Source organism: Sander vitreus, chromosome 5 (assembly GCF_031162955.1).
Source record: "Sander vitreus isolate 19-12246 chromosome 5, sanVit1, whole genome shotgun sequence".
In the NCBI taxonomy this organism is placed as follows: Eukaryota; Metazoa; Chordata; class Actinopteri; order Perciformes; family Percidae; genus Sander; species Sander vitreus.
The window spans coordinates 30,132,168-30,145,570 of NC_135859.1; the positions used below are offsets into that span (position 1 = coordinate 30,132,168).

Sequence of the window (13,403 nt, forward strand, 5' to 3'; positions counted from 1 at the left end):
ATGTGGTAGAGATAAGGAGGAGGGATTGCAGCAGATGAATGGAGCGAGCAAAATGACAGCAGAGAAGGATGAATAGATGGACTTGAAGGTGAAGCGAGGAGGAAGGAAGGTCGTTTAAGAGAGAAAGTGAGTGAGTGATGGTGTGATGATCAGAGAGAGTGTGAGAGCCCACAGTTCTAGGTGGAAGCAGCGGCAGCTTTTTTTCCATGATGCAGCTGTTTTTCTTCTCCATTCATACAGCAGGCACCAGGCTCTCTGCCCTGCTTGGCTCCTGTGCAGCTTTTAGCAGTTTCCTCTCTTTGTTTTGCTCTCAGGCAGTGCAGCAGTTTGCCTCACAGCAACACACACTGCATGATGTGTTGTGAATAACACTCCAGAGGAACGTGGCCTTGTTCCACATTTTTAGCCTCGGTAGTGTCACCACTAAGCATTATGGCAACATATGCTGAATACCTTGATTGGCAACAAAAAGAAAGGATGCAGACCTTATTAGAGCTCCTAGGGAACTTGACTAGCTTTCTGCCATCGTCCCACTTGTTCACTGCGTGGTTGTGCCAGCCTTAGGAATGGGAATCAATAAGATATTTTATTGATACAGATATAACAAGCCGCACTGTTGTCATCTTTGTTTGTGAAATGAAGCCACGCTTTGGACCGTTTCTTCCTCTTTGCCATGACTTTTGTTGCAAGTTTCCAGAAGCGTAGACACATGAGTTTGATGTCATTGTTTTGCAATGCGCAACTGTCAGAAAAACATGCCGGGATGAATAAAAGGAATTGATTAGCTCGCAGGCATACGATTCCGATTGATTGGACAATTTAAAAGAGGCTGGACTGGAAGTGGTTCGCGATTTCCATCTCTAGCCAGCCTGCCCCGTTCCTCTTCTTGTCTCACCACATGCGCCACGTGCACCACGTGCACTGAGCCAGCAATGGTTTCAGTTCATTTTGGTTAACAAACCAACAGAAACTAAACCAAAATACTTCAGGGATGAAGTTTATTTATTGTCCATCACAGTTGAAAGTTGTTCCGTGCTAACATCTGCAACACGCCACACTCATGCTTCCATATCTCTGCTCTCCTCTGGCGTCTGCCCTCAAGGCTGATTCTATATGCCATAGCCTAATTGTGCGCTAGTGCGTCTGCGTCATTCTAGCGTATCCCTTTTAAGAGAGCTGGTATGTGTGTATGCTGGGAAGTGTGGGGTAGAGAGGGTGATAGAGTGACAGGGCTTGGCTTCGGAGTGAGTACCGACTCCGGTGGTGGAGATGGAGAAACAATGTGTCTCCCCTGTGCTTTCTGACCATGGTTAGAAAGATGTAGCAGGAACAGTTAACCCTCCCCTTGATTTCATGTTGTTTACGGAGAAAGAGAACCCAGAAATGAGTAGGGGGAATGCAACGATACCATGCCCAGCAAAGCGGGCCAATCACAGTTGCATCGGTCTGCGTCGCTGCGACATGTAGTTATATTTCTGGGGAGGTGCAAGTCAGGCTACGGCGTATGGTCAGTATCTACATGTCCCTACTGCGTAGATTCAACACAAAACCATAAATCAAGCTTCATAAGACTATTCTTGTTGAGGTTGGCATCCAGTCAAAATGGCAAATATCATGGACTGACTTTTCCTCTTGTGCCACCAGCAGGTGAACGTTTTAACTTGTCCTGTGAAATATCTCAACATCTATGAGATGGATTTGGCACCAAACTTTGTATAGATATTTATGGCGCCCTTTCAATGTATCCTAATGACTTTTCCTCTAGCTTGACATTTGAGGTTCAGTTAAAAGTCACATGTAATTTGGTACACACATTCATGTCCCCTGTCAGAATTGTGTCAGAACCTTAAAGCTAGCATTTCGCTCAAAGTACCGTTGTGCCTAAGTACCGTTGCTAGCATTTCTGTAGACTCTTAGTCTTGTTCAAGAGAACGAGTTGTAAGTATTGGTCATTTTACACAGTTCTAAAACCAGTGACTATGACTGACCATATATTGTTCTCTTTCCTGACAGCCATTGGCAAATGCCTCATCCCCTGCCTTTAGGCTTTCTCTTTCTTTAACTCCACTAGTCAGCTGATATAAATAAGCTCTGTAAATTCAAAGGCTTTGCTTATCATGATCTACTATTATAATTTCATGGCTCTGATGTTCAATTTTATGCATGTTGTATAACTGGAAATATACACATGGCGCCAGACAGCGAGTCATATGTCAGTGTCATACGTTTCACTCTCTATCTCACTTTGAATGAAAACTCAAATGAAGCATAAATCAGTGAATGAAATTTTCTTGTAATGTTGAGGAGCAAGTAATGAAAAGTTTCCATTCTCCACAGATGGAAGAACTACTGGATACGAGGAGTTCTGTCTTTAGCCATGATTTCAGGCTTTTTTCTCATCATCTATATGGGACCTGTCGCTCTTATATTAGTGGTAAGTGAGAATAATTAATACAGTAGCAATTGTATGAGTCCTCAATGCACTAATCCTACTGTCCATTATTTTTTGTAATTACATCTGATATTTGTATTTTCTGATGGCTGAACAGAGAGATATTAAAAAAAAGCTTTTGTAAATAAAACCGTACTGACTCTCGGCTTGTTTCTCAGGCTGAGACCTTCTGGTTATATTTCTGCTCTGTTCCCATCATCTGACGTAGGTCATGACTGTCCAAATCAAGTGTTTCCAAGAAATCATCACCATCGGCTACAGAGTTTACCATTCCTATGAGCTGCCTTGGTTCAGGACACTAAGCTGGTAAGGAGAATGGATTTCACAGTGAACAGCAGATATACTGAAGATGTGTTATGAACATTAAAGGAGAAAAGAGTAATAGTGCAGTATTTTCACTTTAACTTAGCTCAAATCTCGCCGTAGCAGTGTGTTTTAAATAGTGTTTTTCTTCAGTGACTCAAATGGTGCAGTTGTTTGACCATTGAGTAGTTTACATGCACACCAATATTCCACTATCATTCCGAATATGACATTATGCCGAATTTGATACAGGTCATGTAAACAGCATATTCCATTTGGATATTCCGAATTAAGCCTTTTTCTGAATTTAGGACATGTGGGATATGCTGGTATTATTCAGATTGTAAAGGTATTCTTTGGATAATTACAGCGCATTTGGAATATGCGTCTCAATCGTGGTTTTTACTGCAGTTTATGGCCACTTGCCTGTTTACAGCTTATGGTCAGCTCTGTGCGTTGCTATGGCTGTTGTACACGAACCAACTAGCCTAACAGTTTGCAAAGCTGCGGTAGAGATGCATTCCCAAAAGAAAAGAAGGAGAAACACACCTACTTTTAAACATTATGAAAGACTTGGATATCAACCTGTTTGGATATGCGCAAACATTTCAACGCCGACATTTTCAAGATGGTGGTTGAAGGAATGAAAGAGGGAGGCTGTGTTGGCAGTTGGCACGGTCGAACAAGTCTGCCACTGGTGGAAAACTTTGAAAAGCCCTATTTTGCATGGCTACATGTAAACAGGAATATTAGTGGAATATTCACTTTAATCAGCCATGTAAACAGCTTAGTCGGAATATAGTCTTTTTTGGAATAAGGGCAAAAAATGGAATATTATGTGCATGTACTCAATGTCTCAGAGACACTTCAACAGGACAGTACGTACGTACGTACGTACGTACGTACATGTTGATGAACACACATTAACATTGTCTGCACCAATCCCTTTGATCATAGATATTTTAAAAGGGGGATTATTTGTATTTCAGACAGGAAGTCTCAGTCTAGATATTCTGTAAAATATTTAGGAAAGTAAGGATGTTTCAGGGAATAAGATGAGTGTTTGGTCTGATGCACTATAAATAAGATTAGTAAGTCCTTTGGAACTTTTTTCAGATGGGAAAAGGAAGTGCTTAGATATAGTTTTGTAAAGTCCCCAACTATTTTATTTAGCCAAAGCAGCTGCTTGAGTTTAGACAATATTTCACATAAATAACAAAAATGTTTGTTTTAATTTCTCAAAGGTATCGGAAAATATATAATTTTGGTACATGTGGAGAAATCGTATCAACACTAGTAGAAAAATAAATGATATCCAGCCCTACATTTACATCTGGGCCACAGTGGTGTGTTACAGGACCCCAAACCGCCTGAATGGTCAGTCTTTATTTTTTCTGAGCCGTCTTTATGTTATAATAATATGTAAGTATATTTAAAAAGCCAGAAAAGGGCAGAATCTCTCTTTTTAAAAGTAGCATTTCATTTGTTAGCCAAACTCCGTTTAACACTCCTGGTCCTTGCCTTGCTTTTGCATACACTGCCACAGTACGGAACAGCAGCACTCAGTGCAGCCAGGAGCAAAGGTCACTGCCATGTTGGAAGCAAATGAAGGCTAATTGAAACTTGCCCCCTTTACCAAGGCCACCTGTCATAAAAAAAATACACACACACACACACACACACACACACACACGAGGTCAATGTACAGCAGGACAGAAACACTGGTAGACATTCAGTGACCCACACAACATACATCGGACACAAGAACACTTGTACATTAGCACCCATTTCAGATTGAAGTGCACAAAACCAGAATCTCTTGCATACGGTATACAGGTGCTGGTCATATAATTAGAATATCATGAAAAAGTTGATTTATGTCAGTAATTCCATTCAAAAAGTGAAATTTGTATATTATATTCATTCATCACACACAGAGTGATATATTTCAAATGTTCATTTCTTTTAATTGTGATGATTATAACTGACAACTAATGAAAATCCCAAATTCAGTATCTCCGAAAATTAGAATATTACTTAAGACCAATACAAAAAAGGATTTTTAGAAATGTTGGCCAACTGAAAAGTATGAGCATGTACAGCACTCAATACTTAGTTGGGGCTCCTTTTGCCTGAATTACTGCAGCAATGCGGCGTGGCATGGAGTCGATCAGTCTGTGGCACTGCTCAGGTGTTATGAGAGCCCAGGTTGCTCTGATAGTGGCCTTCAGCTCTTCTGCATTGTTGGGTCTGGAGCATCGCATCTTCCTCTTCACAATACCCCATAGATTTTCTATAGGGTTAAGGTCAGGCGAGTTTGCTGGCCAATTAAGAACAGGGATACCATGGTCCTTAAACCAGGTACTGGTAGCTTTGGCACTGTGTGCAGGTGCCAGGTCCTGTTGGACAATGAAATCTGCATCTTCATAAAGTTGGTCAGCAGCAGGAAGTGCTCTAAAACTTCCTGGTAGACCCTGGACCTCAGAAAACACAGTGGACCAACACCAGCAGATGACATGGCACCCCAAACCATCACTGACTGTGGAAACTTTACACTGGACTTCAAGCAACGTGGATTCTGTGCCTCTCCTCTCTTCCTCCAGACTCTGGGACCTTGATTTCCAAAGGAAATGCAAAATGTACTTTCATCAGAGAACATAACTTTGGACCACTCAGCAGCAGTCCAGTCCTTTTTGTCTTTAGCCCAGGCGAGACGCTTCTGACGCCGTGTCTTGTTCAGGAGTGGCTTGACACAAGGAATGCGACAGCTGAAACCCATGTCTTGCATACGTCTGTGCGTGGTGGTTCTTGAAGCACTGACTCCAGCTGCAGTCCACTCTTTGTGAATCTCCCCCACATTTTTGATGGGTTTTGTTTCACAATCCTCTCCAGGGTGCGGTTATCCCTATTGCTTGTACACTTTTTTCTACCACATCTTTTCCTTCCCTTCGCATCTCTATTAATGTGCTTGGACACAGAGCTCTGTGAACAGCCAGCCTCTTTAGCAATGACCTTTTGTGTCTTGCCCTCCTTGTGCAAGGTGTCAATGGTCGTCTTTTGGACAGCTGTCCAGTCAGCAGTCTTCCCCATGATTGTGTAGCCTACAGAACTAGACTGAGAGACCATTTAAAGGCCTTTGCAGGTGTTTTGAGTTAATTAGCTGATTAGAGTGTGGCACCAGGTGTCTTCAGTATTGAACCTTGTCACAATATTCTAATTTTCTGAGATACTGAATTTGGGGTTTTCATTAGTTGTCAGTTATAATCATCAAAATTAAAAGAAATAAACACTTGAAATATATCAGTCTGTGTGGAATGAATGTATACATTATACAAGTTTCACTTTTTGAATGGAATTACTGAAATAAATCAACTTTTTCATGATATTCTAATTATATCACCAGCACCTGTATACTGTACATAGATAAATCAAGCCCAACAACACTGCCCCTTGCCTTTTTAAGCACTTAAACACAATGAGGAAAAAAGAACAAAAAGAAAGTGGGAAGAAAAATAATTCCCTCTGTTTTGTTGCCCCAGGTACTTCCTGATATGCGTCAACTACTTCTTCTATGGGGAAACTGTTGCGGATTACTTTGGGGCTCTGGTGCAGAGGGAGGAACCTCTGCAGTTCCTGGCTCGCTATCACCGCTTCATCTCCTTCGCTTTGTACCTCGCAGGTGGGTCTCGCCTTCAGGACAGTGCGACTGCTGTATCTGGAAAAAACACACCCGCTCTTTGGCCCCTTTGCTTCCCGTTTTACTTTTAGGTCTGGATTAGATTTGACCAGATACAGCATGTATTAAACAAAAAGAAAAGCAAAGACCTCAGGGAGACTTGCAGTACAAACTCATGAGTTTACCAACTGATTTACAATGACCTCTCCTTTTTCTTCAGAGCTTTACTGATAGAGTTTATTGGGCAGTTTATTGTTCTGGTAAACTGCAGCCGGATGTGCCATAAAACCACATACATTGAGCTGTGGCTTCTAGATACTCATTAAACTAATGAGTCACATACATCAATGTGTAAAAAAAGTGGAAATTAATAAGAAAGTTTCCCTCCTAATTAAACAATTTTCTTTAATGGATCATACCAGTATTTTTTTTTATTTACACATATGCATAAAGTATTTTCTATAACATTAAGTAATCATGAATTAATAAGAAACATTCAAAGTTTGGCATAAGAAAACCCTTAATTATTTATTATGAGTTTAGCACTCAAAGCTCACCTGTGTAGGTGTGATATGATCAGGTTTGACGTATCCAATTGATTCACCCAATCTTGATGGGCATGAAAGTACGCAGCATCACTTTTTCCAACTGCGAAAAGCACAGACAATACCAAATGCAGAAATCTCTCATGTGAAATAACTATAAAAGTAACTGGAGAAAATGAGGCCATCGCGCATAATAAAAAGCTGATTGAGAAAATGTGTTTTTTTAGGGCCTTTCCGTATGTGTTGAAAAATAATTAATAGTAACATAAGTAAGCCACTTTCTGATTTTAATAGCTGCTGCTGTGGCTGTAAGTTTCCCTCTGGGATGGATGAATAATGGTTCTGTCTACTGATTTCTCAGTGTTAAGTTTCATTCTGAAGCTGGGTGAACACATTCAGTGTTGCTGACTTTCAGTCGACGTCAGTGGCACTTTTCAGCCCCAAGGACGTTCTGTAGTACAAGACAGCATCTTCACAATCTGTTGGCAGGAACGGCTCCCCTGAGGGCCTCCCCAGGTTTATGTACACAAACCTGACACAGGAGCTTTCAGCCGTCAGCCTCCTCATTTCAAATTCACCTATCTAAAATAAAGTCATCGTCAAATTCAAAAAAAGCCCCCAGATGTTTGCATGAAAGAAAAATGTGAATTGTTAAGTCACAGGAATGCTACACATATCTCCCCATACAGTATACAGTAAACAATGTGTTAAATGTGATGCATATTATTTAATCTACAGTATACTTTTTAACTTGGAGTAAAAACTGACAGCACGTTGTCTACTCTTTCACAGGTTTCTGCATGTTTGTGCTGAGTTTAGTGAAGAAACATTACCGCCTGCAGTTTTATATGGTGTGTATCAGCCAAGTAACTCTCTCCTCTACTCTACTGCTAACTTTCCTATCTATCCTTTTCCACGGCTTCTTACTTCCTGTAATGTCCTTCTGACTGAGAAGGTTTTTTTTTTTTTTTTTTTAAAACCCATCTATCTTGTGCCCTGATGTTGCCATTGTAGAAGTAGTTTTTGTCATATTAAACTGTATTTATTCACAGAGTAGCTGTTCACATTACTATGAAATGCAGGACTTCTGCAATTGGCTTCAGATTTATTTAACTTCACATGCATCTCTTGCTTTTTCTGCCATTCGTGGCCACTTTTATGCATCACATTTCATTTAATTCCAAACTAACTTTATTAGTAACTTAATGAGTATGTATTGTTATTTTTAATGTATTAGTATTTTACATGTATTGACTCATTTCATTTTCATTCATAAGTTTATTTTGCAGACAGATGTATAGAAAGTGCTTTGAAGTCTCATGAGTGCAAACACTTTTTAGACTCGAATTCCCTTGTCAGCAGTATGTACATTATCATAAATTCAAAAGGGCGGTTTGGTTAATACATAGTAATATATTTACTGGCAAAAGGTGGCACTTTCTCAGCTTGAATACTCAGTCCTGTTTTTTTTTTTTTTATTATGCTGCTGTGTTATTGTTTCTTTGAAGTTATTTCAATTATTTTGTTGCATGCAATTCCGCAAAATTCTTGTTTTAATATTTTCAAAAATGTGCGACACTAGTGCCAAAATGTGTGACAGACCTTTTCCATCCACTGCCTGCTCTTCTCACACTATCCTATACGTTTGCTCTGTCAGTGTCATTCACTTTGTCTGTCCGTTTGTTTGTATGAATCCACTATTTCTGACACGAGCCAACTTCCGAGCAGGCGCGGCTACATTCCAGTTCAGTGACACTGTGGTGTTTGTGTTTGTGTTTGCCATTCCAGTTTGCTTGGACCCATGTGACCCTGTTGATTGTGGTAACTCAGTCCCACCTTGTCATTCAGAACCTGTTTGAAGGAATGATCTGGTAAGCAGCACACAGACAGTCCAGAGGAACACGCCTTGTTGTCTCTGACTATCGCTGCACGTGTGTCGTCACAGTTGTGTTCTTACTGTCGTGGTTGCTCTTCATACAGGCTTTCCAAGTAATGCAACAGAAAGTAGAATATATACAAATTAAGCATGTCATGTTTAAAAAAAACAAAAAAAAACAAAAAAAAAACTAGATGAAATATTATTTAGTCAACTAGAATCATAATGATCACCTTTTTATTTTCACAATTTATGTAACACATTATTTTGTCCTGCCACAGTGGCAGTTATCAATTCATAGTGGAGTAGACACATTTTCCAGCCACAGACAGATTTCAGCTTATGGATGGTTTAACAACCCCCATCACCTCTTAACATTGTGGAAATTCCATTTTCCAGGTTCATTGTCCCAATCTCCATTGTGATATGCAATGATATTATGGCCTATCTGTTTGGATTCTTCTTTGGGAGGACTCCACTGATCAAGGTAAATCAAATATTGTCTTATGATGTTCTTGTTTTACTGATTTGATCTACATTGAGTGCCTTTACTACTGTCTTTTAAGAAGTGCAAGAGTACAGAGAGCATACATGAACAGATCAGCGGGGGGGGGGTTAGGTGCGGCATCGGCTGTGATGCAGGTGTTGTATCAGACTCTGTCTATACCAGTTGATCACGTACCAACCCTTACCTATGGTCATTAAAACAAGCGGTTGAGGAGCCAGACGGTGTGGTAGTTAATGTCTGGGCAACTGCCTCATGACACTGAGCCAAATAAGTGTCAGAAAAACAAATGAACGGATTGGGCTTGTTTGGCTCCAGATATTCTCCAGTACATCTCTGCCACTCAACAGCAAACTGTTCTCTCATCAGCCCCGAGTCGACTGGCAGTGTTTCAGTCAAACAAACCTGCTAATAAATAACTCCAGTTTGTGATATAGACATGTAACGTGAATTCTTTGAAAATGACTAATTCTGTGACTTTCTTAAACTACTTTCTAAAATTCAGGAAATACTTCTGGGTCAAACTCTACTCTTAAACGAATCCATTTGTATTCTTTTCAACTCTATAAGGTTAAATACGGGGTAAGTGTGTGAAATAGAATTTTGACGATGGCTACTGCTGTACATCATTCAACATTAGCTATTCAGTAACTGGGACAGCAGGATGAAAATGTGTTTATTTTAAATCCCATGTAGTTTGTGGTGATGCTGATGTAATTTTTATGTGAAAGACAGCCTCTGTTTCTGTCTCAAACCCCCCCCACCACCGCAGCTCTCACCTAAGAAGACATGGGAGGGCTTCATCGGAGGTTTCTTTGCCACTGTGGTCTTTGGCTTTATCGTGAGTACACTTTATTCGCTTTTCAATTCACTCAGATGGTCCGTTTTTTCTTCTTCTTGGTAGAGAAGCACATGAAACAACTGTCTGGAAAATAATTAAAACACCTTAAACGAAGGGAAGAACAGTACATTGTGTAAATCAAGCTGCCTATGGCTCTATTTGGTTTAGACAAATTATGATTTGAACAATGCAAAAACTTCCAAATGTCAAAAGGATCATTATTAGAGAACTAGAGACTTAAAGGTTTCCCCTTAAATACTTAAAAGTTTAGGTCTGTCATAAAACAACAGCATGTTGCAGTAACAGACATATCTCAGCTATTTATTTTTTTTTAATACAAAATGAGATGGTATCTGCTAGATTAGAAAGGCTGTGACTGTTTCATCATGCTCACTACTGCCAGACAAAGCTGGTAGTCTCAGCAAAGAATGTTTTTATTTTTATTTTTAAGATTTAAAGGACAATTCTGGCGCAAAATGAACTTAGGGGTTAATAACATATGTGTACCCAGTCGACTGTTCTCTGAGACATGTTTTCATGCTAATCGAATGTGTATTTAGCTTGAAACAAGCTAGCGTGAACCAGTGATTAGCTGCTAACGCTACCTTTCGGGGCACAGGGTAAATAGCTATTTCTATACCACTAACAAGGCTCAATGCTTTGGTTTACATGTAGGGACCCTCATTATGCTACCATTGAAGTGTGGTGCTATTTTGAGCCTTGTTAGTGGTATAAAATAGTGATTTACCTTCTGCCCCGAAAGGTAGCGTTAGCAGCTAATCACCGGTTGGCACTAGCTTGTTTCAAGCTAAATACACATTCGATTAGCATGAAACTGATCCCAGAGAACGGTCAACTGTGTACACATATGTTATTAACCCCTAGGTTCATTTTGCGCCAGAATTGACGTTTAATAACATGGCAACCAGAAAGGGAAATAATTTTTGCAGCATCTCCACATTTACTGACAACTTTCACTATAAGTCATCGATGTTGATCAGCATGTAGCCGGTGGAAATTTGAAGTGAAGGTTGCACAAAAGCATGACTCTTCAACAATTTTGGTGCTTTAATGTTGTGCAAATACGGAGTTAGAAGCGGATCTTTACTTTGTGTCTTGTTTGACCCTCAGCTGGCCTACCTCCTGTCTCAGTTCCAGTACTTTGTGTGTCCTGTGGGCGTCAACAGTGAGACCAATGGGTTTACAGTTGAATGTGAGCCTTCTGACATATTTGTGATGCACGAATACACTCTTCCTGCTGTGGTACAAAACACACTGAGATGGGTAAGACTTTTGTTTTTTTTATCTAAAATTGTTTGCATCAACTGAGACCATTTGAAATATAATAGATGTTCTAAATTAGATATTTAATGATTGTAATCATATTGTATATGCCATGCCACTGAAAGACTAAACGACCCCTCATGCCCAGTTTGCTTATTTTTAAACATTTTTTTTGTTGTGCAGATACAAAATTGTTAAAAAAAACAAACAATAACCACACTTCAGTTTTTAAATTTTTTTCATATTTAAGCTTGTTTAGAAATGATCTGTTCACTATAATACATTACAGAGATGCCAGTCTGCTTGAGCATTATTTAGAGTATTTCTCCTATGCCAGTATCTGGAGAGAGAAGATCATAATGAGGCATTTATCAATGTTTCTCCTCATCTCTCTTTTAGAAAACGGTAAACCTGTACCCCTTCCAGATCCACAGCATCTTCCTCTCGTCCTTCGGGTCTCTCATCGGGCCTTTCGGCGGCTTCTTTGCCAGCGGCTTCAAGCGAGCCTTCAAAATCAAAGTAAAGAACTTCTCTTCTCCTCTCTTGTCAACAAGCTAACTACATCTCTGATTGACTTTCTTCATTGGGGATGTTGTTTTAGTCTTGTTTCCCTTGTCTTTATGTACCGTTTTATTTATTGTTTTATCTTCCACTCGGTACAGTTTTCACTTTAATCTGTTTGTCAGGTGAGATTTGTACAACAAATTAGTAGCTCACATCTCTGCAGTCTGCGCAATACGTTTCTGCTATTACTTCACTATTTCAACACTAAGTAAATTCACTCAGCTGGCTGGAGCTCCACCTCAAGCTACAAGCTCAAAGACACTGAGATTAGTGGAAGGGAGACATTTGAATATGGCAGAAACTGGTTGGACCACTTGAACTGTGGTGAAGGTCAGAGATTTTACTTAAAGTGACAGGTAGCTTAGCAACGCTTTGCTTATTCCCTCACACAGCAGGGCACAGTCATTACTGCAGGCTATCAAGGTAAACTGCAGCCTCCTGCTGTCAGCCACTGAGCGGCACCACTGCTGTCCCTCGGGTTTCAGCGCCTTGTTTAAAGACTTCCAGCTGTGAAATGTCTGTGTAGTCGGTGTTTCTGAATTTCGCTGACGGCCTTTGTAGCATATCTCCACCTAGGGACACCATATGTGTTTGACAGGTGATCCTTGCAAATTGCCGCATGGAAACACCCAAACAGCACCAAAAAAAAAAGAACAAAGACAATAATGAGATTAAATCATACTCTGCTAACGATCCTTATGTCACGATACGATGTTACAGCGATTTTAATTATATTGCAGTATTCTTCGATGTATTGCAATTTATTACCTGTTTTCCAACTTTAAATTATGTCCCCAAAGGAAAACTTTGTCAACGTTTTATCTAAAATGATCAATTTCTCTGTTTGTTCATCTTACCATCGAGTGGACTGAAAAAGCAAAAGATTTAGTTATTTCAGTACTAAAAAGTTAAATTCTCATGTTCAATTTCTATAATAAAAGATTCATTCTTGGCGTCCATGTATCGATGCAGTATTGCCACGTGAAATATGGCGATACTTTGCTGTATCGATTTTTTTCCCCCACCCCTAATGTCACACCTGTTAATCCCAGGCTCAGCATGTACCTGAGATCTAATGGCACCCTGCTCTCTCTTCTCCTGCAGGACTTTGCTAACACCATCCCCGGCCACGGTGGCATCATGGATCGATTTGACTGCCAGTACCTGATGGCCACCTTCACACATGTCTATATAGGCAGCTTCATCAGGTAAGAGGAGGACTGGAGGCTCCGCGGGAGAGGTGTCTGATAGTGAAATCTGAAAAATGTGTTATCAAGTTCCTTACAGTCATTTCAAGTTTCAGAAGTTTGTATATTAGTTCTCGTAAAGCTTCAGATGGCTGTAAAATGAAAGGAAC

General features: G+C 40.0%; 1 protein-coding gene across 2 annotated transcripts in view; it reads left to right on the forward strand.

Annotated features, from left to right (window-relative positions):
• The window catches only part of cds1 (CDP-diacylglycerol synthase (phosphatidate cytidylyltransferase) 1), a 32,896-nt gene that overhangs the window by 14,312 nt on the left and 5,181 nt on the right, over positions 1 to 13,403 (forward strand). For both annotated transcript variants that reach the window (XR_013502020.1, XM_078251441.1), the window contains exons 3-12: positions 2,338 to 2,434; positions 2,661 to 2,758; positions 6,295 to 6,434; positions 7,769 to 7,827; positions 8,765 to 8,847; positions 9,252 to 9,339; positions 10,130 to 10,198; positions 11,330 to 11,482; positions 11,882 to 12,001; positions 13,151 to 13,254. Coding sequence is in view for 1 of the 2 variants with exons in the window: in XM_078251441.1 (XP_078107567.1) it covers positions 2,338 to 2,434; positions 2,661 to 2,758; positions 6,295 to 6,434; positions 7,769 to 7,827; positions 8,765 to 8,847; positions 9,252 to 9,339; positions 10,130 to 10,198; positions 11,330 to 11,482; positions 11,882 to 12,001; positions 13,151 to 13,254 (1,011 nt within the window). In the remaining variant the exon portion in view is untranslated. The remainder of the gene's footprint in view (positions 1 to 2,337; positions 2,435 to 2,660; positions 2,759 to 6,294; positions 6,435 to 7,768; positions 7,828 to 8,764; positions 8,848 to 9,251; positions 9,340 to 10,129; positions 10,199 to 11,329; positions 11,483 to 11,881; positions 12,002 to 13,150; positions 13,255 to 13,403) is intronic.